This window comes from Saccopteryx bilineata, chromosome 2 (genome assembly GCF_036850765.1).
Source record: "Saccopteryx bilineata isolate mSacBil1 chromosome 2, mSacBil1_pri_phased_curated, whole genome shotgun sequence".
Lineage (NCBI taxonomy): Eukaryota > Metazoa > Chordata > Mammalia > Chiroptera > Emballonuridae > Saccopteryx > Saccopteryx bilineata.
Genome location: NC_089491.1, coordinates 343,179,605 through 343,203,933, shown reverse-complemented (window position 1 = coordinate 343,203,933; position 24,329 = coordinate 343,179,605). Strand labels below are relative to the sequence as shown.

Genomic DNA, 24,329 nt, shown 5'->3' with positions numbered 1-24,329 from the left:
TTGATCAATGTTACCCTGTTAAATTTAATTTTCTAAATAATAAACTTTAAAAATGTTTCTGGATTCATGTTTGGTTTTAAAAACTTAATAATTGGGAAATGAAGAATACATTTCAAATTATTCAAATTAAGTAAGACATTATGTAAAAACTAAAATTTGTATTTACCAACCAAATAATGACACCTTGAGTCTGCACTAGGTTTCACTGTTTTCTGTTTTAAGCACAAATAAAAACACCAAGTAGCTGCATGAAATGGCAGAATTTGTTATAAAAGTAAATATTCTTGCTCTGGCCAGTTGGCTCAGTGGTAGAGTGTTGGCCCGGTGTATGGAAGTCTCAGGTTCGATTCCAGGCCAGGGCACACAGGAGAAGCGCCCATCTGCTTCTCTACCCTTCTCCCTCTCCTTCCTCTCTATCTCTCTCTTCCCCTCTGGCAGCCAAGGCTCCATTGGAGCAAAGTTGCCCTGGGTGCTGAGAATGGCTCCATGACCTCCGCTTCAGGCACTAGATGGCTCTGGTTGCAATGGAGCAATGCCCCTAGATGGGCAGAGCATTGGCCCCTGGTGGATATGCTGGGTGGATCCCGGTCAGGCACATGCGGGAGTCTGTCTCTCTGCCTCCCTACTTCTCACTTCAGAAAAATAAAAAAAAAAATAAATTAAATAAATATTTCTGTTAAGCATTAATATGCAATTTTTTATCCCAAATTTTAACCATCTAGTGTTTTAACCAAGGGTATTGCAACTTCTATTTTGCCAGAGTTGATGTTTACCACATACAGGAACTGCTATGGTGGTTAAAACAACAATGGTCCAAGTACACTCTTCCCCAAACCTAAATTTTATAAAAAGCCATGTCAAAGCTGTCGGGGGGGGGGGGGGGGCGGAGGGAGGAGGGCTGGTCATCCTAAGCTAACCATTCCATTGGTGGATTTAGACTGCCAGAACTCTGATGCCAAGGAAAACAAGACCAATTTACAAGGGTTGGCTGAATAATACGTAGCCTTCATCCGAAGAGACCATACCCATGGTCAGCATAGTAAAAACGTCACAATCTCTTGAAAAGATGCTTGTTTTATTTTGCTCTGGCATAGAGGTCACATGCATGTATGTGTACATCAGGTCGGGTTATTTAGAGAAGTAAGATTTACACATTTCAAAGCACACCACGACAGCATTATTGGTTTTTTTTACATTCAAAGTCCTTTCTTCAGTTTCGCCTGCTTCAACGTCACCCTCACCCCTACTTCCATACGCTAAGGGTTTCCCCTAACCCTTCCTGCTTTCAAGTAGTTGGCTCTTCCTTTCTCTTCCCCCTGAGGCTAATCTTCCTAATATTTTAACACTATCTTCTTATTCATCAAAATCACTTTCATCACTGTCTGTTTCTGCTCTTTCCTACTTACCTTTCCTTGTGTTTGCATTTTCTTCCCCTTATCTCCTGCTCTCAACAGAACATTCCCATCTCCCCATAACCAACCAACAGGTGTTCTTTCTTGGTAATTTCTCGGGGTGATAGCTCCAGGGTCTGAAAGTGTTTTAGCAAGCTTTTTCTTGTGTATTCAGCAGGAGATTGAGACCCTTTTCCTGGTTACATGCACATGCACATGCTCACACCCTTCACCATGGACCCAGTTCATCTTCAGTAAATGTTGGATGATGAACACTAAATACTGTACTAATCACAGAGACGTTAAGGTAGCCTGTAGATTTTCTACATCTCTCTACTGCCTATCCCACAGGGCTAAGACACAACATATAACAGAATTAATAGAAGATTTTAGCCATGCTGGGCATGAACCAATTAGCAACAGACAATTTTATAAGCACGAAGCATAATGTAGTTTCAAAGTCATTCACAGGATCTTGCTCTTAAAATTCACGGAGTACTCCCCCATGTCACTGAAATGAAATTATGTAGGCTGATGTTTCTGCTGGTCACATCAATAGTTAACACCTGTGGGGAAGCAAAGGAAAAGTATTGGGCTTTAGATTATTGAAATTTCCTGCTAATAAATCAGATAGGAGCCCATGGTCACACACTCAGATACTTTCCCAGTTCATTGCCTAGATCCAGACCTCACTCAGATTTTCAGGTGAGAAGGGTGTTTCTTAATTCCTTAGAGTACAAATGTCACCCAGTGATCGGGACAAGACAGCAAGCCCCCAAATAAGGCAATAGGCAGCCACTGTAGAGACACAACCCCATAGACAAATTGGAGAAAATATTCTCATTTCCATTCAACTGAGGGTGTGTTGATTACCCTGAGATCTCCACTCCAGCTAGTCCCTAGCAGAGCCCAGCTGAGAGCCAGTTAGAGTCCGCGCTGCAGCTGTTTGTTAGGCAAATCCTTTCGGGAGAATCTCACAGCATGTGCTGTCCAGGAGTTGGTTGGCAACCAAAGCGGGTAAAGTCCTTTGTGAGCTCTCGGCAAAGTTTGGGGAGTTGGTTGGCCAGAAAACCACAAATAAGAGGAAACAAATAAAAAATACAAAATGGAAGGAAGAAATTCTGTTTCAGACCTTGTACTCGGGGAGGGCTCTAGGAGGAAAATATATATAGTCCAGGAAAAAGCAAGAAGCCAAGCTCACAAGGAGAGGTCCTTGACCACAGGAGAAGAGATGTGCAGGATGTGCATGAAGTCAGACTGCGTCTTGCAATCGACAGCCTTGGGAATGCGGTGAGTGACAGTGACGATTACCCCTACACCCATGGATGCCTTTGCTGTCGCTGCACTGCGAACAGGGGGGCAGCAAATCTCGTAAGGATTATTGTAGGGAGAAGTCTGCACCCTGGCTGATAGTAAGATCGAGAGAGCTCTGAGAGGCAAACCCATCTAAACATGCTAGTGGCTGGGAAGAAAAGGCTCCCGGACAATAGTGGGAGAGTTGTATGAAATTCTGTATCGCCGGAACCTCGGGTAAGTCACAGGAAACGCCTTAACCTGTTGGTGTCATGTAGCCTCCTTTCAGATAATAAGAAATAATAGGAGATTTAGATAATAAAATAATTTACATATATAAATAATAAAAGGGCAGTATGTGGTACACATTGGTTCGGGCATTTCTCACACTTCTTAACATCCGGGGTCTACCTCTTGTGAATTACTTCTATGTCGCAACATCAAAGCCCCTGTATCGCCGCCCCACGCTTTTCCCTGTATTATCACTTAACATATAAAAACCTATGTCAAAAGAAGTTTTACAAAACTCTCTATAAGATCAAAATAGAATGTTCAGTGATAGAAAGTCACTGTATCATACTTTTGTCATTCATTCTTTCTGTCTTTATGGCACATGGAACAATGGGGTGGCTTTTAACTATGGTGCTGTAGAGTTGATGAAATACGATAGAGAAAGCTATTTGGGAAGTCTATCTCTGAGGTCCAGGCGAGGGAGCAAACCGCCTGGTTTTACAAATAGCTTTGCAGGCAAGCGGTGTGCGTAGAAAGTATGGATCCAGACCCTCAGTCTCCAGTGAGGATAAGCCCGATTCCCCCTCCATCACCATGCGGTCCCTCGCCGGCACGCTACAAACAGAGGGACTGCGGGAGGGCTTTGCAGGAGACGGGGTGGGGGTGGGGGGGCATTAGAGAGCAAACAGGCAGGCATTGCTCAAGGCAGCTCAGGGCTGGGAAATGCCATTCAGACTCTTCGCTGGGCACACACCTGGGTTGTAGTGTCGTAGGTGAAGCTGGGGGTTATCACCGCGCTGCTCACAGAGACGTTGACACTGGACACGGGGACACTGCCCGCTCCCCAGATCTCAAAGTAGCCCAGATTCAAAGGGTTGGCATCGGTGATGTATTGGTTGAAAACTACACGACTCTCCATCGTATTCTGTCAAGTTGGAGACAAAAGAAACCAGAAAGAAAAAATAGCAACATTTGTTCAAACTTTTTCCCACCTCTTTCTTAGGGACAAATAAGCATCGTGAAGTAAGACAGCTTCAGGGTCACCATCGTGTGTGTCCCTGTGGTGCCGTCATGATTCCAGGACTCTATCTCCTTCCTGTCACCAACTGTCACATGAGTTTTCATTGGCTAAGAAGCACCTGCGAGGTCTCTAGCATCGCCCTGAACTAGAAGGAGACAGTCTCAGCCATCGGGAACCTCCCATGCTCCACGTGCAGAAGTCGTAAAACACACAGACCATTTCAAGGCAACACGGGAACAAGAGCTGGATAACACTGAACGAGTGCATCCATCTCTGCCCAGAGAATAAGTTTAAGATGAACCATGAACAGGGCTGAACCACGGAAAACTTCTTGGGAGCGCATTAAATCGATCAAAGTCTAGAAAGTGGGCAGTGAAAGAATTCTAGGTGGTTCTTTGTACCCTCATGATGTGCAGCATCCTACTAAGCCAGGAGAACTCTGGCTCCTCTTCGTAACATCAGTCACACTCACCCGGCTGGCAGAGAAGCGAGCCAGGTAATAGAGTCCTTTTCCATAGGTATCTGCAAACACACAATAGGGGAACTGTGATCAGAGTTAGGCTCTAGAATTGTCATTGCCTACCTGTCTTGGTTGAGAAAATAGCGGTTATTTTTTTTCTTTACAGATTTCTATTTTGTTTAAGACCTATGTACAGAGATCAGTCAGACTGTGCCCCCAACCTCAGTTTGCATAGGACGTTTGAAATGAGCATGTATAGACCATCTGTCCGACAGAGTCACTGCACATAATGTCACCTGAATCTACCTCTCTTCCCTGTGGGCTACCTCTCCCAACATCTTCCTAGACACCTCGGAACTTCCAGGCTCCTTCTGCATGAAGCGCACATATGTGAACATACATGCAAACAGAACAGGTCACAAACACCAACACTGGTGTCTGGGTCAGCTAGTCTTATGAGATGTCCAGTAATTTCTTAAATGCAATCCCTGGAGAACAAAGAGAACCACAGAAAATGCTTCTTTGTCCTTTATCCTCAGTTTATGCCACGGGCCCAGGGAGAACGTGAAGCGCAGCGTGTCCACTAAAGGTGGGTGGACCAGAGCCTTGTCACAGGTGAGCCCAGCCCGCATCCACCCTGCAGCTCTCTGCCTGGCCCCATGCACTCTCCTCTTTCTGATTTGCTTACCGCTCCCTCCATCAGAGGGCACTGGCTGGCCCAGTAGAATTGTGCTGCCCAAGGGAGCCACAAGCAAAATGTATTGATTTAAATTACAATGAATTAAAATGAAGTGACATTAAAAACTCAGTTCTGCCTGACCAGGTGGTGGCGCAGTGGATAGAGTGTTGGACTAGGATGTGGAAGACCCAGGTTTGAGACCCTGAGGTCGCCAGCTTGAGCGAGGGCTCATCTGGTTTGAGCAAAGCTCACCAGCTTGGACCCAACGTCGCTGGCTTGAGCAAGGGGTTACTCGGTCTGCTGTAGCCCCCGGTCAAGGCACATATGAGAAAGCAATCAATGAACAACTAAGGAACCGCAACAAAGAACTGATGTTTCCCATCTCTCTCCCTTCCTGTTGTCTGTCCCTATCTGTCCCTCTCTCTGACTCTTTCTCTCTGTAAAAAAAACAAAAAAGATAAAAAAAAAAAACTCAGTTCTCCAGATGCACTTGTCACATTTCAAGTGCTCAGTAGCCACCTATGCCCAATGGCTACATTGGCCACAGAGCTACAGAACATTTCCAATCACTGCAGAAAGTTGGCTAAGGCAGCACTAGGCTGGAAACAGATAGTGAGTGATACTTGAGCCGTCCTCCTGAGAGTTCACTAATTCCTGTAAGCCCGTAACAGAAAATCCCCCCCCCCCCCGCGGTAGTAAACAGCACAGCCGACAGCGGCACTGTCTCTCCTACTGGGACAATGAACCGTGCAATTTGGGAATTTACCTTTGAATAGACACCATACGGAAGTATATTTCAATCGGGTCTGAAGAAATTTTCACAATGACTCCCACAGTGGATGAGGACAGTGGATAATGGCGAGAGAGTCACAGCTAAGCTTCATTTGTGTGCAGCACAAAGATCACATACACTACGCATTACTCACTTCAAAGTGAGGGCTATCTTTAACGAGCGCAGGGTTGCTTTAACACGGGAAAGGAAAAACAGGTCTCCAAGGTACCCAGGAACCTAGCTAGTCAGTGGTATTGGCACGAGTCAGAGGCAACCCTTACTCACCGATGCTTTCCCCATCATCCCAGAAGAGCCAGCCTTCAGCAGTCCCCTTGTCGTCCAAAGCAACCTTGAAGCCCAGGAATTTCTGGCGGCTGCAGGCAAGTGGGAGAGAGGCGTCAGCTGAAAACCCAGCCACGGGCTCAAGCCAAGGGTTTCCAGAACACGGAAAGAAAGTCCTTCATGCTCTAAAGACCAAGTGCTAGAGTTCAAGGGGCCATGATGTACCTCTGGTTCTGTCACCGTTAGCTCTGTGGCTTCGTGCCAGGAACGAATGAATTAATGCATGAAGCAGAGGGGAGTTCCCTTCAAGGTTCTACAAGCTCTACCAGAAACTTAGCCCATCCCACTGGGTCCTTTTCCTTCCCCGTGGTGAGGAGAGTCCTGGTCTTGCGGTCTTCCTTCTTCCAAGACTTAACCTCCCAGATATGTGCGCCGAGAGTTCTGCTTACAAATGTCCCAAGTCCTTCTGTTGGTAACTGAATTTTTGAACTCAAGTGAGCAGGGCTCTAAGAATTTGAGTTTGATGTTAGACATAGATTTTAGTCCCTGCTCATCTACCTACTAACCATGTGACTTGGAGTTCATCACACGGCCCGCTCCCCAGACAGTAATGAAGCTCATCTATAAATTAACAGTGGGGATAATAACAGTGCTTGCACCACAGGGTTTCATTTCTTTCTCTTTGGTAAGAAAAAAAACCCAGAAATTTCAGTTCTGGACACACAGCACGCATTCATTTGAGTGCAGAGTGTGAAAAGGGTTAAAAAGCAAACAAGCAGGCCCTGGCCGGTTGGCTCAGCGGTAGAGCGTCGGCCTGGCGCGTGGGAGACCCGGGTTCGATTCCCGGCCAGGGCACACAGGAGAGGCGCCCATCTGCTTCTCCACCCCCGCCCCCTCCTTCCTCTCTGTCTCTCTCTTCCCCTCCCGTAGCCAAGGCTCCATTGGAGCAAAGATGGCCTGGTCGCTGGGGATGGCTCCTTGGCCTTTGCCCCAGGCGCTAGAGTGGCTCTGGTCGAGGCAGAGTGATGCCCCAGGGGGGCAGAGCATCGCCCCCTGGTGGGCAGAGCTTCGCCCCTGGTGGGCGTGCCGGGTGGATCCCGTTGGGGCTCATGTGGGAGTCTGTCTGACTGTCTCTCCCCATTTCCAGCTTCAGAAAAATACAAAAAAAAAAAAAGCAAACAAGCAAACCAACCACCAACAGAAATGTTTAGTAAAATTGCTTTTGGGCCCGAGGGGACTTGCTTGCAGAGCGGCGGGCACTCCACCAGGCTCCGAGCAACCGCGTGTAAGTGAGGAGGGACCTGGTTCCACCACTCACCTTAAGTGGGTGTTCTGCGCAGGCTCCTGACAGGGCAGGATGTGGCCCCCGCGGACGTGAAGATTGATGTGGTCAAGGGGGGCCGGCAGGGCCTTCCACTGCCTGCTTGCTTTAATGTCCACCCCCTGTGGCCCAGAAGGTAAGAGATGAGGAGGGAGAGAAGGGGCCTCCGAACAACACACTTACCAGAAACCTGTTCGCTCTTCTGAACTTACTACCTGTGCACAGTCCCTGCACACGTATCCATGACTACGGCCCCCCACCGTCAGGGCCCCTTGCCTAAAGGGTATCCCCAGCACCTACAACATGGGCCCACAGTGTGGGTCTCACTCCGCCCCCGTGCACCCCCTCCTCCTGTGTCACGGAGCACAGCAGGGCGGGACCGTCTGGTATGCAGGGCTTGTTGGCTCCTGGTCCACTGAGCACACTGGAGTTTCTGCACCTGCTCTGCCTTCGTCTGCTTTGTCTTCGTCTCCCTTCACACTGCCATCCCCATGCCCGCCAGCTCAACTAACACCTTTGGCACGTTTCACAGGAAAGAGGAGAGTGAGCTGACTCAGTTACAAATCCTTGTCTTAAACTCACTGGGTCTTCTTAGATGTTCAGATCTTTATCTTGCCTCATGAGTGACAGGGAGAAGTGCTCTCTGACCTGGAGCCATAAACCTCCATTCTTAAGAAACCATCCTTCCATATTTTCTCAAGCTACAGAGCAGGGCTTCTCCATGTTAGCACTGTGAACAATTTGTTCTCTGTTGTGGGAGCCGTCCTGTGCTTATTGGGTGTATAACAGGGACTGTCCACTAGATGGCAGTAGCATCACATCAACCCACTGCCACTCTTGCCAACCAAAAATATCTCACCATTGTCAAATGTCCCCAGATAGGCAAAATTCTCCCATTTCAGAACCACGCCCTTAGAGATAGGAGAAAAGCTACCATAACATTCCTTTGGCCCCTGATGTTCATTTTATTTATTTATATTTTTTATTTACTAATTTTAGAGAGGAAGGGGGAAAGAGAGAGAAAAAAAGAGAGAGACAGGAACCCTGACTGGGGATTGAACCGGCAACCTCTGTGCTTTGGGACGATGCTCTAACCAGCCGAGCTCTCTGTCCAGGGCAGTAATGTTTATTTTATACAGGTTCGACCTGTACAGAACTAGGTGGTAGAAGGCAGCATGGTGACAGATAACTCATGCCAAGTTATACCTGCTTCATGGCCCGCCTTAGGACTTCAACATTCATAGGACTTAATAAAAAACTCCAGCCCCCTGTCTCTGGGAATCTTCCATTTGCTCACTGCTATCACGGGGAACTGGATCACCTTGTACGCCAATATCTTATGAATGCTGGGCGTTTTCTGGGACTCAGAGTAGCCTGGAAACATTCTGCAACAGGGAATGATGTGTCCAGCCTGCATGTCTAAATGCAACTGCATTGCTCCTGTGCACAAGGGCTGGGCCCCAATACCTCTGTGTGAGTTTTACACATGGCCTAAGACCTCACTTACCCTAGAGAGATACGATTAACACCTCCTCTGTGGGCATCTGGGCTGTAGAAGGAGATGTGGAAGAGGAGAGGAAAGGCCTAGCAGGGGAGGACGAGCAGAAGCTGTATTTGCAGCACAGTTCCCAGTGTTTACTAGTGTGTGGTTCCACACCATTGTGAAGAGTGTTGGTGTAAGGAACAATACAAACTAACGCACAAAGACCACTCATGAGAGCCAGGCAGTGAGTGAGATGCTTCGAGTGTCATTTCACAGTTCGGTGAGGGGAGTGGAGGGAACTTGGAGGTAAGAAAATGGGTGGGGTCCAGAGCCACGGTGGGTGTGAGCGGAGGTCGGTCAGATTCCAAAGCCTGTGCACACTCCCGTTTTCCCAGGTTGTGTAAACAACCAGAAAAACTCACCATGTAGTAATCATACCAGCGGGCTTCAGGGAAGTATGCAGTGATGTTTCTGGTATTCTAAAATGAAACACACACAGGTCAAGGGCTCAGTTACCTAAGGTGGGGTCACCAACTTGGTCAACACTATAGTGATGGCCTTTGACCCTCATGCTTCATGTCTCTAGAGGTCGGAACTATGGGGGAAGCCTTCATTGTCCCCCTACTTCAAACAGGGGAGACTGGCCTACCCCAGACTGGTGGCTTCTGTCAAGTCCTTTGGGATCCAGGACTTTGGAGAAAAATTATCATTTGCTTATAGACTTAACCCTTCTAGACTGTCCCATGAACCAGACTCTGTTATGATGATGTTAAAGATGAGGGAGCGGAGGACCAGAACACTTAAGTGATGAACTTCAGCTCAGCGGGAGAGGCAGAGATGGAGGTAGAATAAGAAGCCACATCTCAGGACCCCCCCAGCAGATCTGGACTCTTCTCTTTGCCCTGTTCTCCAGGCTCCGTAACGGGGACCCGGGTCTATCGGAGGCCTCCCTACTCACAGGCCCCAGGACAGGGCTGACCAGGAGGGCTGGGCCCAGCAGGAACTGCTCGTCTATGTCCCAGGTCACCTTGTCTGACACAAACCTGGAAGGCAAGCCAAGACACCACAATCAGGACTCCAACAGGACCCCAGGCCCAGGCCTGGAGGACACTCCCCCAGTTCAGACCCAAGTTAGAAATCTAGCTTCTCCACCTCACGTTACCCTTCCATCTTTAAGCAGATCTACGTTCGCTTTCTACATGTCCTGTTCTTCAAAGTCCAGATATGATTGTGTTTAGACATGTTCTTACCTATAAACATCTCCATGTCTCTTAACCATGGCACATCCTAAATGCAAGAATGGCCTCCATCACTCTGATCTCGCCCTGGGATGCCTTGTAACCTAAACTTCTATAAAAGGTAGGTGGGTCTTCACATGCCCCAGTTAAAAGAAGTTGTTGTGTTATATCATTTTGAAAAAAAAATTTTTTTTTATTCAATAGCCTCTTATTAATGACCCAGGGTATCATTGACACTATGCTAGATAACATATTTACGTGCCTAGAGAGAGCTTATGGCAAAAGGTGATCATGTTTTTAATTCAATTTTGGAAGAACCGAAACCACATAGAGAGAAATCACTCCCTCATCATTTGGGTTCCAGCCAGACACTCACTCGTGGAGAAGCGGCCGTACCACCGTACTGCCCTGCATGTGGGCCTGGTGCATCAGGGTGTAGAGATACGGAAGGAGGGTGTATCTGGTCTGCAGGACGCTTCTGGAGATATTCACGAAGGCAGCATCCCAGGACACAGGGTCTTGCCTCTGGAGGAGACAAAGGCATTGTAGAGCTCGCCACAGGGGAGCTGTGGGACTTGAGGTCGCTGAGCATTTATTAGAAATGAAAATCATCCACGGCTAAGTCAAAGATGGTGACAAGTAAGACTTTGAGAATGCTCTTAACTGACTGAAAGGGGTCACTGAAGCTCTCCCAGAACAGCAGCTAAAATGCTCCCATAAGACACTCTTTTGGGGATATATTTGATACAATACTGCCCAAATGAAAAGGTTAATCTAAAGAACATGGAAGAAGATGGTTTGTTGAAACATGAGGGTTTTTTTCATGTAGCCAATTGGCCATTTGTACGTCTTCCATGGAAAAAATGCTTATTCAGTTCCGGTGGCCACTTTTTAATTAGATTGTTCGGGGGGGGGGGGGGGTTGTGGTTGAAATGTGTGAGTGCCTTACAGATTTTGGATATTAAGCTTTTATCAGATAGATGGTTTGCAAATATTTTCTCCCATTCCTTAGGTTGCCTTTTTATTTTATTTTCTATTGTTTCTCTGTGCAGCAGCTTTAAGTTTTACATAGTCCCGTTTATTCTTTTTTTTTTTTTTTTTTTTTTTTTTTTTGTCTTTGTTGCTGGTGCTTTCAGTGTCTTACCAGAAAAAAAAAAAATCATCTCCAAGCCCAGTGTCAAGGGACTTTCCCCTGTGTTTTCTTCTAGGAGTTTTATGGTTTGGGGCTTTACAATTAAGTCATTAATGCATTCTGAGTTTTTGAAAGACTTTAAGGAAGATTGGCATTCATTATTCTTTAAATGTTTGATAAAATTCTCCAGAGAAACCATCTGGTTTTTTCTTGCAGGGAGATTTATTATTATTATTATCATCATTATTATTATTACAAAAAAGAAATAAAAACAATCAGAGGTGAGAAAGGTATTAACTAACCCCACTGTGGTCATCACTTCACAATATATGTGTATAAAAAAAATTTTTTTTAAGGATAAGAAACATGAGGGTTTCATGGTTTTAAAGCCGGGCCTGGGGACTCCGAGCAGCTCAGAACAGGGGCTGCGTTCCTACCCGCGTCCCGATGGTGTTGTGGTTCCTGGAGAAGGGGTAAAAGGCCCCCAGCTGCATCCAGCGAGCGCACATCTCATACTCGGCATCCCTAAAGAACCCACAGATGTCGGCTCCGGTCTGAAACAAGACGGAGGGGAATAAGACTGTGACGGTTTCTGAGAAACGCCACTACCCTCCTGGGGGACTAGGAGTGACCCGCAGGGCACTTACATAGGGTATGCCGAAGAGGCTGAACTCCATCATGCCTGCGGTGGGAACACAGCTGCATCAGACATGACACGCCACGCTGCCCCGCGTCCTCCACGCCACTCTGCCCCGCGTCCTCCCTGCCCCTCCGCGAACCCCTCAGCAGGGACCCTGTCTCCCCTCGCCACCGCGGACGCCCCGGATCAGCCACACACCGATGACCGATTTCTTCAGCTGGTCCCACGCGGCGGTGTTGTCCCCCAGCCAGTGTCCCCCCCAGCGGCCGGAAGAGGGGAAGGTGGAGCGGGTGACGACGATGCCTCGCTGTCCCGTCACCTCCTGCACGGCTCTGGTTGGAGGGGAACAGGAGGTGGCTGAGATCCTGACATCAGAACAGGGGAGGACGGGCCACACAGCTCCCCCTCCCAGCACTTCTAACCCTGGGATGTGGGGACACAGTGCTTCCCCTGTCGCTGGAGGAAAGATGGAAGTCTAAGCCATGGTGGGGTCCCCACCGACCAGCACCAGGAGGCGGAGAGAATAGCAACAGTTAATCCTCTAGTGTAGTTACAGTTTTACAAAGAACTTCACCATGTAATAACTCACTGGATTGCCTAGAAACAATAAGTAATGAATCACCAAGTTTTACTATTTATTTACTCAGTATTCAGTATTATATACTGGAGAGGGATGAAGGTAAATTTCTTCATAAGGCGGTTCCTTGGGCTCATTCCTATTTGTCATTGGCTGAGCTCAAACTGGGGCAACGCTAATGCAGTAGAACTCTAGTTGGCTATCCAACAAGACTGACAAATTAAGGGGGGGAAAATCCCAAAAGAGCTAAGTGACTTCTGAAATAAAAGAGGCCTCCGGTCCTCCGCATTCCCTTTGCCTCTTATAGCTCATGTGGTCGCAGCACAAGCTGCAGTGTGTGATAATGGCCTGTGCACTCCCCACGAGGACCACCGTCCCTCTCTGGCAGGACTGGCCCTTATTCAAATCTGTCCTGTCAACTACGACCACGGGGCCAGGCTCCATGCGCATGGGCATTTGTCTAATAGGTGAGAACTGCTACACAGCTGTGATTAAAACCGTTTTGAAACCACAGGAAGAGGGACAGAGAGGGGAAGCAGGGTAGCGCCATCGTCATGGGCTGAAGGGGAGGGAGGTGACGACTCACTCGTATGTGGGTCTGGTCTGGGACCACCCGTACAGGCTGTGCACGTCGTAGTGCCGCACCCGGGAGCCGTCGGGCAGGACCTGCTCGCTCTCCATGCACAGGGTCTTGCTGCTCAGACCCCTGTCCCTGGAATCCAAATCTGCGGACCAAGAGCCTGGGATGTGAAAGCCACCTCTGGTCCTGTTTACCCCTGATGTCTCTTCGAGGGATTGCACTCTACATCTGCAAGGGGCCCTCTTCTTCCCAGAGGCATGGGAACTGCTCAGCTCTGTGACCTGCAATAGTGCCCATGGGCATTTTCAACATCGAGTCCTCGGGAATGTTCTCCAGGAGAAAGCCAAGGGCGTGGGGAAGAACACAGAGCTATCAGACACTTAGGGGACACGCTCCAGCCTAGGTTTTTGACATGTGGATTATTTCATGTCATTCTTATCTTAATCCTATGCAGAAGATATCATTATCCCCTTCTTACAGTTTAAAAAACGGAGATTTGGGAACATCAAGTAGTATGTTGAAGGTCACACACTCACAGTGAGGATGATTTATGGGGCCAAGCTGTGAACACAAACATTAAGGCCAAAGTCCATCAACTCCATGATAAGGGGAAGCCGCTAGGTGCCACCCACTGGTGGCACAACAGACTCTTGTGGGGGAATTAACGTAAGCCTGAAGAAGTAAGGAAGGAAGCTGGAGCATCCTTCGGAGAGACAACCACTATTAAGTGTTTTCTGAACAAATTTTAACAATTCACTCAAAGTGGCCTGTGACTTGCACACACCCTACTGCGTAAAGTGCTTAAAGTGTGTTTGTCATTGGCCCACCTCAAAAAAACCAAAGCAGCACTGAGGATGTGCGCTGAACAGCCAGGATAAAGCCCTGGCTGCCGGCCTCTCGCAGGGGTCACTCCTTGCAGCCACGCCCCTGCCAGCAGGGGAGACCCAGGGTCCTTACGTGGCATATAGGGAGGGCGGTTCAGGGTGGCATCCTTGCAGCCCGGAGGGACTGCCCCATTCACGAAGCTTGCCGGTTCATTCATATCCTAGAAGTGTCAAACACAGATACACTTTGCTTTTTAAAATAGACTCAGAGAGAAAGACGTAGGGAATAAATCATTCATCATCCAGTAGTCATCAAATCCAGCTGAGGGTTAACCAGAAAGGTCAATCAAGCCTGACAGAATGACTGGCTAAAGCCTGGTCCCTACCACCCACTAGTGGGCGCTCCAGCTTTCATGGTGGGCGGTAGCACAACAACCAAAGTATAAATAAAAAGATAGATTTAACTATAGTAAGTTGTTTTATAAAGATTTATTCTGCCAAACTTAGCGAAAATCCGACATAAAGTACTTGGTAAGTAATTATTATTATATGCTTTAACTTGCTGTAACTCTGCTTTATAAATTTTATAAAGTAAAGTTACTTCCCTACTTTATAAATCACCATTACTTTGGAACCGGTGGGCGGTTAGAAAATTTTACTACTAACACAGATACAAAAGTGGGCAGTAGGTATAAAAAGGTTGACTACCCCTGGGCTAGAGGATTTGTTTTTTGGTATTTTTTCAAATTCTCCCTCAGGATGTGAAGCAAGTCTCAGTTCCAAGAAACTCCTAGTAATCAGCTTGGAGATTTACGGAAGGAACCTATGACAAGGTCCAAGGTCTGAGGATTGTTGGGGCTGCCCCACTCCCGACAGGAGGAACCAAATCTGACATGTCCAAGGTCTCCCTGGGACGATTACCATCTTTCTCAATTAAAGGTCAGCAATAGCTGCACTTCCACACGCAAAGGCAGACACAGCCCGGCAGTGTGCGCCGACACAAACACTCACAATCCACATGCCGTCATACTTCAAGCTCTTCTCTGGACTCTGGGGGTTGGTGTACAGTTCCTGTAGCTCCCTCTTCCACCAGGTGGCAGTTGAATTACGAAAAAAGTCTGGGAAAGCCACATAAGCTCGGTATTGCTGTAAAAATTAAATATATTTGCCCCAAATGAGTGTATCAGACAGCCAGCGGGCATTCACGGAGAGCTTAACTCATGCACAGCCTTGTACTACACGGTGACCGATGATCCACAGAGAGCCCAAACAATGATCTTCACTTCTTTTATTGGTTTTTGTTTTTTTTTAATCTTTGTTTATTTCAAATAGTGCAGGGGGAAAAGCTAGCACAAACTAGATACCTCCTTAGCTTTTGGAAAGGATCTATAGACTGGTTTCCTCTCCGTATCAACATGAACAGTAGCAATCAACACCTGAACCCACTACCTCATGTATTAGATGCCCAACCCTCAGTTTCCATCCTGCGGACTCCTAAGCACTCCTCAAAGACAAGGCGTGAGTGAGGGAAGATCTCTCCCTAGAGCCCGCAGCCAGGAAGAGGCCGACAGCACATGCCCTGTCAACAGGTTGGAAAGAAACATCCAGTTGATCCTCTTGTGTCTCACTCCCATGAGGGAAAGGGGTGGGGGAGAGGCAAGGTTGCCTTATATCGTGTTAGACCATCTAACTAGTATGCCTCTGTCTTTTTTTGTAGTTTTGGAATCGCTTGAAAACAGCACTGGTGTGACAAGGAATTTGGGAGGACTTCAGGAGGAAGTTGCAACTCCCCCTTCTCTTTAATGTCCTCAAATAATAACAGTCACGTCTACATTTCAACCTGGAACGCAGACCCAAGGCATAACTCCTTAACTGTATTGTAAGGATTTTGAGAGCAAGGACCCTTGTTTTATTTCCTTCTGATTGATCTCTGTATCCACCCCCACCCTGAGTGCTTAGCTTAAAACCCGATGTAAAATAAATGCACAGTGGCTAACTGTGAATTCACACCACTTAGCAGCAGCAAATATTCATCAATTTCTAAGCAGGTCACATGGCTTGTTAAGGAAGTGTATGGTCCTCTGTACGTCTCAGTAAACAGGTGCCTCTATCTGTGTTCAACAGTGCGTTTTAGGAGTTCAAAAGCTCAATCATACTGGAAGTAAGGATGGGGGAGCAACGGAAGGAAGGTGTGCTCGAGGAACCTCCAGCTCTCACATACAACAGACAGAAGGCAGGTAGGAACCCGGTTTCTAGAGAAGAGGCAAAGAACACAGAGGGAAACAGAAACACGTCGGTACCCAGGGGTCCGGCTCACAGAGAAGGGAGAGGGTAGTGCCATGCCACAGACGGTCTTGTGAGGGGGGCAGGCCAGGGATGGCTTTTGTTCCACACGAAGGGTAGGAACATGGAACCGGAAGGTCTTTCACCAGAAACGGAGAGCTCCAGCATGGGCAGGTTGGAAAACACAGGGGAGGGGAGGGCGATGGAGGACTGGAATAAAGACTAATATCAGTCACATCTGAGTCATCTTTTAAAAATAAACTGATTAAAAGGTAGACCTTCCTGGCGACCCTGACATCACCCAACACCCACAAAGGGCCCTTTACCTCCACTTGACTCTCCCAGTCCAGGGACCCGTTGATAGTGACATTGGGAAAATCAGGCCAGACCTGTGGAGAGAAAAATGTTCAAAAGCAGTGCAGTAGGTAATGTCTCTTATATAGTATTTCCTAAGAAACTATGAATCCGAGTCCTACAGGGGATAATAACTTGGATTTTCATGTAGGATTGATCGAGAGAGAAGTGCATCTCACAATGCAGGTGTGGGCCTTAAAAAGTCCTTAACAGGCCCTGGCCGGTTGGCTCAGCGGTAGAGCGTCAGCCTGGTGTGCGGGGGACCCGGGTTCGATTCCCGGCCAGGGCACACAGGAGAAGCGCCCATTTGCTTCTCCACCCCCCCCTCCTTCCTCTCTGTCTCTCTCTTCCCCTCCCACAGCCAAGACTCCATTGGAGCAAAGATGGCCCGGGCGCTGGGGATGGCTCCTTGGCCTCTGCCCCAGGCGCTACAATGGCTCTGGTCACAACATGGCGACGCCCAGGAGGGGCAGAGCATCGCCCCCTGGTGGGCAGAGTGTCGCCCCTGGTGGGCGTGCCGGGTGGATCCCGGTCGGGCGCATGCGGGAGTCTGTCTGTCTCTCCCCGTTTCCAGCTTCAGAAAAATACACACACACACACACACACACACACACACACACACACACACAAAAGAAAAAGAAAAGTCCTTAACATAATTCTGACTTCAGAGCCCAAATGAAAAAAGCCAAAAAAGCCACAGGCACAAACACGCCACCAGTCACCCCCACCCTCCGGGCTGGATCAGGGCTCAGGCCCTACCTTTCCCCAGACAATGTCTCCCCCATTCGGGGCTTTGATGAAGACATCGTCCTCCACGCCCCGAGTGAACGCAGGGTAGGGCTTTGTCTCATTTCCAGAAATGGCTGGGTCCTAAAATCAAAGCACAGGTCAGGTGAGAACAACCAAAGCCAGAGAATGACTTAGGGACAGAAAAAAGGAAAACTCCGCCACAGGGAAGGCGCGGGCTTCCGCCTGAACAGTGGGCTCCTGCGAGTCCTGGCAGATAGACTTGTCTTTGGGACCCTCAACTTCTCTACTTGTAACAGAAGCACAATAGGTGTAAGGCTTTCTCCACCAAAGCTTGTCCCGCCCTCCAAACAGACACCTCCTGCGCCCAGAGGGACAAACCAGAATGAGGATGACCCGCATCCCGTCCGCCTTCATGCGGGTAATGAGAGCCGGGAATCCGGCGAAGTTGGGGTCGAGGGTGAAGTCCAGCTGCCGCTCCATGTAGTCGATGTCCGAGTACTGCACGTCCTGGGGGTGGGGGGCACACAGGGAATGGAGGGGCTGCTGGCTATGGAAGTCCAGGCCCCAGGCGAGGACAGCCTGCCACTAGCCCGACAGGTAGTGGATTCCAGGTGGCCTTTTTCCGACTCTCACATCTCAGTTCTATAATCTGTCAGGTGCTCGGTTCTGGAAAATCTACCTACCTTCCTAATTTTCCTTTGTAAAATAGTTTAAAAAAAAAAACACAAAAAACCTAAATTAGGAAAAATAAAAGATGACAGTGCCAATTGGGCAGGGCTGTTTTGAGGATAAAAGAAAACGGTGGATGAGGAAGCCCCTTGCATGTGGCCAACATAAGGAGCAACTGTGGTTACCTCCCCAAAGAGGCTGCCCTGGAGTCGGTGGTTCAAGTTCAGAGAAAATAACACAGTGTAAATCACCCACTATAGATACAACATGGATGGAAACCTACCAAGAACAAAACAAAACCTGCAATTGCTTTGGCATATCCAACCCTGGGGGGTGTTAAACGCGACTTTCTCATTAAGAATAAAATATGGCATGCTATACTTTCCAGCCATAGAAACAATTATAAGCAATAAAAAATAAGTAGGATAAAAATTAAAGACATGGGGCAGGCAAAAATAGGATTATGGTTGTCCATATGGAAAATAATACAATAATTAATAAATAATACAAGAATAAACTCTGTGTTTCCTGTACTCGCAAACTGGAAACCTATGTTTGCCCATCCCTGTACGTGCCTGGTTCGGGGGGTCGAGTCTATGATTACTGGACCCCTCTTGGCAAGTGAAAGAGTTCTCTTCCACACATTTTTTTATGGAAGCCACTTCCAAGATCCCCACATCCAGCCCGGATGAGCCCAAAGCTGAGGATGCTCTGTCCCCTCCGGCACTGGCCACGTGTTGGCACGGAGCTTCTGTCTACGCACACACAGTAGTCTGACTGAATTTGGGTTGAGTTTTTTTTTTTTTAATTTTTTTTTATTTATTCATTTTTAAAGAGGAGAGAGAGACAGAGAGGGAGAGAGAGGAGAGAGAGAGACAGAGAGAGAGAAGGGGGAGGAGCTGGAAGCATCAACTCCCATATGTGCCTTGACCAGGCAAGCCCAGGGTTTTGAACCGGTGACCTCAGCATTTCCAGGTCGATGCTTTATCCACTGTGCCACCACAGGTCAGGCAGGTTGAGTTTTTAAAATTAAACAATACTGCTGTTTGGAGGATCCCTTTTCTATGGAACCCAGGATGCTTTTGACTAAATATTTTGAAGCCATGTAACAGAAACAGAAGCATGGTCCAGCAGAGAAAGCCCTGAAGCTGGCCCTGGGTCCTCCTCCACTGGCAAATCACTCTGCAGTGGGGACCATGACCCCCACCTGCATCACTGGGCTGGGGTGAGACCCGCTGTGATATTGTATGAGAAAGCACTTTGTCACTATAGAGACTCACACAAAAATTAGACCAACGAGCACAGATGCAGAGACAATAAGGGGAGGCCATGTGGTCCCAGAGCGAGGGCACCACAGGTAGAGAACGTACATAGGGGACCTGGGCAGCCACCATGTCATCATACAAGCTGGCAATCTCAGCGTCGTTCTGGTATCCATAGCGACACAGCTGGAACCCCAGGGCCCAGTAAGGGACCATCACTGGACGACCAATCAGCTAGAAAATAGAAATAAAATATTAGCTCTTAAGGATCTGGATTGAAACTGCTCACTTTTCCAGCACCCTAAACTGGACAACCAACACATTCCAATCCGGAGAGAAACAGAGAAGGTGCACAGCCCCCGGGAGCCTCGGAGAAAGCTTCCTGCCAGACTGGACCTCCCTCCCCAGGAACTTCAGGAAATCTGATTTTACTCTGATTCCTAGAGGCAGTCTAGCTTACCAGTTAAGAACCTCGAATCCAGAGGCAAAATGCCTGGGTTGCCAGACAGGCTGCAATCCTGGCTGGCTGCGTGGCCTTGGGCACAGTACCTGATGCTCTTCTGCATCAGTTTCTTCACTTGTAATTGGGGGATAACTATTGTATATTTGCTTCTTAGTGTTTTTGTGAGTACTGAATGAGTTAATATATGTATGTAAAGTGCTCTAACATGAAGTAATAGATCAGTGAAACACAGTAAGGTTTATATACATGTTTGTTAATGCTACCAAAGCAACTGTCATGGCCACTATTATCACCATTACCACCACTATTCTACCATCATTATCACATCACCAACAACAACAACTATATCATCTCACCACGACCACCATCATCACCATCACCACCACCACCACCATCACCACCACCACCACCATCACCACCACCACCACCATCACTACCACCACCACCATCACCACCATCACCATCAACATCACCACCACCACCACCATCACCATCACCTCCACCACCACCATCACCACCACCACCACCACCACCACCACCATCACCACCATCACCATCATCAACACCACCACCACCATCACCACCACCACCACCACCACCACCATCATCAACACCATCATCACCACCATTGCCAACTCCACAATCACCCTATTAACTCTGCTGCTCCGCAATGCTTTGCAAGTCTATGAATTCAACGATGATTGGAATATATATTTTTCCTTATTTTATGATCTACCTGACTCCCAATAAGACCAATACTTCCAGTTATTATCAGAGAACTACATTAATAAATGTGGGTTTTGGAACACAAAATATACTGCTGAAATACTGTGTAACCAATTGAATTCCCTGCTACCTCAGTGTACTGCTGAGTGACAAGCTCTGGAGTTGGCCCCAACACCACGTAGAAGTCCAGAATGCCTCCCGTGGTACGGTATGTCAGGGCAGGCAAGGGCTGGAACGTCACATCTGAAAATGCAGGAAAATATCAATCAGTCTGCAGACCTTCATAGAGAGGGACTACCCCTGAAATGCTAACTTCCCCTCTCCCTCTGCCCCCGTAGCGAGAGAGTGTACTGCACAGTACCCTCACAGGACTGAGCACAGTGCCCTCACAGGATTGAGCACAGTGCCCTCACAGGACTGAGCACAGTGCCCTCACAGGACTGAAGACGTCTAGTGCAAATCTACAGGGCTCACGTCTGGATTTTCCCACTTTGGTGTTCTCTAATACCTTACTATGTTTTGTCATTCTGCTCTTTTTAATTATTAAAACTTTTATTTACAATAGTTTACAACTTACAAGTTACAGAAATTATATCCGAGTAAGCCCTGATAGGCTCACCCAGCTTCCTCCTATGATGACATCTTAGATAACCACTGTACATTGTCAAAACCAGGAAACTGACAGATGGAGTACTACTCACTCAGGTACAGACCTCATTCAGATTTCACCACTGCTCACATGCATGCTTTCCCCTCCCCCTCCCGACTGTCCAACCTCTTTCCAATAACGAGTACACGAGTACACGTGTTCTTCACATCCTCACACACACACACACACACCCCCAAGAGCGTCCTCTGACCCAAGCTTCATCACTAATTCAGATCACACAGGTGGCCCCACGGGCTGGCCTCCGGGATATTTGGGACTCACTTGGTTTTGTTATTCCTTCTTACATGGTTTTTTGTTTGTTTGTTTGTTTGTTTGTTTTTTGCCAAATCAGTTTAGTGAGCTCTTGTTAATACATGTTACTGAACTGAAATAAACAGGACAGCTAAATAGAAAGGCTAAGAAGAAAATAAAACTGTTTACATGATAATGATGTTGACATTAGGGGGCAGCTAGGTCAATACATTCTGAAGTTCCTCGAGAACTTGGTTTTGTGCGCTAAGGGAAGAGCTAGCACCTCTTACCCATGGCATTGCTGTTCAGCAGAAGCACTCCGTGGGCGCTGCCGTCCTCCTCCAGCCCCATGTAGTAGGGGTGGACGCCGTAGGAATTCTTCTTATACTGGGGGAGTCATGTGAAGAAGTGGCAAGAGGTTAAAAGACATTGTGACTGAGGAAGAAACAGAAACTCAACAGAAACGGATCACAAGGTATGTCTCGTCTTCTCTGTGAAACATACTAACTGCACAGAAGCAAAGGAGCCTGAAAACTGGTCCACTATCTGAAAGCAGAATGTGACCACCCACACTAAGTCTGGGGAGATGCAACAGGGAGTGTGCACAATGTGGGTGGAGAGAGGCAGAGGCGCAGATGCCAACCTTCGGCCCTTACCCCCGGGGGCTGGTCTCGGGAAAACATCCCCCACGTGTGCCAGTTCAGGTCTCGCCTGTAGGAGGTGTGCTCGTTTTCTCCGAAGCCATAGAGATACTCGGAGGGAAGGCGTGTGGAGATGCGGAGAAACATGTCGTTGAAGGTGAAGCCAAGAAGTTGAGAGTCCCAGCTGCAACACAAAAGGGTGTATGTGGGAAAGAAAAGAAATGGGCTGTTGGCTTCATGCAGCTGCACTAAATTCTTGATCCCTCCTCCCCCACTCTGCTAATCTCCCAAACCAAACAAAGTGTATCACAGATGTCTTTGCTAGAAGCCCAGGAGCCAGCTGCGTTCTGTTTTCCTCCATCACTGCCTCTTGTCAGTCTTCCCTGCAGGACGCCCAGTCCAATCACACCCTCCATCTCGGCCGGTCGCTGCCGCTCCACACCAGCCCCAGCTTCCACTCTCGCTCTCCCCTAGTCCATTGACTACGAAGGACTCAGAGCGAATCTTTTCAAAGTATCTCATGTCATGTCACTCCCTTGTTTACAATTCTTCAGGGATTTGCGTTACGACACCTTATAAAGTCTTCAACCGCCATGCCTGATCTGAAACCCACCTAAACCCAGCTTGACCTCCCACACTTACTTCCCTACGTACTACACTGCTCCAACAATATTGGCCATTCCCACCCCCACCCCCACTATGCCAAGCTTGTTCCTGTTTCGTGGCCTGTGACCTTCCTAGCTCATCTGTCTAAAATGCTTGTTCCCTACCCCTCAGATTTCCACCTGGGTGCCTCCTTCTCCTCACCCAGGTCCTATTCTCAATGTCACCGCCTCAGAGAGATCCATTCTGACCACAGCACTGAAAGCAGTGACCTCCAATAACCCTCAGCCATCCTGCTCTTTTCCTACATAGCAACTCTCACTAAGTCTCCTTATATTTGTTTTAACTTAAATTATCTTTGCTATTTACTTACTATTTTTTGTCATGAAAAGAGAGACCTCATCTTCCATAACCACATAATACAGAGAAGGCACCCCATAAATATTTGTTGAGTGAATATCTAAGCAGGTGCAATTGCCTCTGTAATTATTCCCAGGAGATCAAAGCATTCTGATAAGAACAGACCCCAAGGAAATAACTTATTCATTAATCTGGAAATGGATAGTGAGGTGCTTTGGGCCAGGATATCTGCAAGGACAGTGGACCGAGCAATAAATGTGCAGGTGACCATCAATCCAAGCCAGACTGGGAGCCATTTACATTACGGTGCCTGTACTCTTCCGGCGGATTTCAATCCCAAAAGGATTCTTCTTAATAAGGACATCATAGAGTCGATTCTCAGGGGTGCTGGATGGAGCTGCGGGTATATTGAGAGGGACTGGGACTTCATACCGCTTGTTGTTGGGATCATAAATCTAGGGACAGAGAAAATTGGTTTTTAGGTAAGCACAGTACTCTTAAAACCTGTACCCTTAGCAGAAACTTGACTGTGACAAAGAGTCTGAATGCCATTATTTGTCTTCTTGAAGCTCAGGATACTTGGGATTTGATTAACATATCAAAGAACAATGTCAGGCTTAATATGTGATTTGAGTCTGTCATATCTTGTTTATAAGATCTTTATTATAGTAATACCCGCACCTTGACATTGGTGTTATCTTGGCAAATCAGTCTAGAATCAGTTTGGTATTTAAGAATATATTATTTATCACTTTATGTGTAGGTGTATGAGTCAATGCGAATACCTGAAAACTTTTCTGAATTCAAAAAAAATTCTCCCATAAACTCTACTTGATCAAAAAAAGCAGATGTAGCCCTGGCCGGTTGGCTCAGCGGTAGAGCATTGGCCTGGCGTGCAGGAGTCCCGGGTTTGATTCCTGGCCAGGGCACACAGGAGAAGTGCCCATCTGCTTCTCCCTCCCCCTCTCCTTCCTCTCTGTCTCTCTCTTACCCTCCCGCAACCGAGGCTCCACTGGAGCAATGATGGCCCGGGCACTGAGGATGGCTCTGTGGCCTCTGCCTCAGGCGCTAGAATGGCTCTGGATGCGACAGAGTGATGCCCCAGAGGGGCAGAGCATCGCCCCCTGGTGGGCATGCCAGGTGGATCCCTGTCGGGCGCATGTGGGAGTCTGTCTGACTGCCTCCCCGTTTCCAGCTTTGGAAAAATGAAAAAAAAAAAAAAAAAGCAGATGTTCTTGTTAAAAATGGGATCAAAATTGATTCCCTGAGTATCTACTGTATTCTTGCTTATACTGTACTAGACACTAGGGCAGTGGTTCTCAAAGTGGTGCACATTAGAAGATTTCCAGGTACACCCTATGGTATTCCAGAGAAATATGTGCCTGTTGGGGAC

At 47.7% G+C, this 24,329-nt stretch overlaps 1 protein-coding gene across 7 annotated transcripts in view; it reads right to left on the bottom strand.

Annotated features, from left to right (window-relative positions):
* Positions 1-1,058: 1,058 nt before the first annotated feature.
* The window catches only part of MGAM (maltase-glucoamylase), a 74,847-nt gene continuing 51,576 nt past the window's right edge, over positions 1,059-24,329 (bottom strand). For all 7 annotated transcript variants that reach the window (XM_066262482.1, XM_066262478.1, XM_066262481.1 and 4 more), the window contains 22 exons: positions 23,237-23,391; positions 21,989-22,157; positions 21,623-21,719; positions 20,562-20,674; positions 19,351-19,476; positions 17,690-17,818; positions 17,321-17,431; positions 16,534-16,596; positions 14,936-15,070; positions 14,058-14,145; positions 13,107-13,245; positions 12,142-12,275; positions 11,951-11,985; positions 11,741-11,857; positions 10,548-10,696; positions 9,892-9,976; positions 9,356-9,412; positions 7,448-7,572; positions 6,133-6,221; positions 4,409-4,458; positions 3,670-3,840; positions 1,059-1,957 (listed from right to left, as the gene is read on the bottom strand). In XM_066262482.1, coding sequence (XP_066118579.1) covers positions 1,880-1,957; positions 3,670-3,840; positions 4,409-4,458; positions 6,133-6,221; positions 7,448-7,572; positions 9,356-9,412; positions 9,892-9,976; positions 10,548-10,696; positions 11,741-11,857; positions 11,951-11,985; positions 12,142-12,275; positions 13,107-13,245; positions 14,058-14,145; positions 14,936-15,070; positions 16,534-16,596; positions 17,321-17,431; positions 17,690-17,818; positions 19,351-19,476; positions 20,562-20,674; positions 21,623-21,719; positions 21,989-22,157; positions 23,237-23,391 — 2,415 coding nt within the window. In that variant the 3' untranslated portion in view covers positions 1,059-1,879. The remainder of the gene's footprint in view (positions 1,958-3,669; positions 3,841-4,408; positions 4,459-6,132; positions 6,222-7,447; positions 7,573-9,355; positions 9,413-9,891; positions 9,977-10,547; positions 10,697-11,740; positions 11,858-11,950; positions 11,986-12,141; positions 12,276-13,106; positions 13,246-14,057; positions 14,146-14,935; positions 15,071-16,533; positions 16,597-17,320; positions 17,432-17,689; positions 17,819-19,350; positions 19,477-20,561; positions 20,675-21,622; positions 21,720-21,988; positions 22,158-23,236; positions 23,392-24,329) is intronic.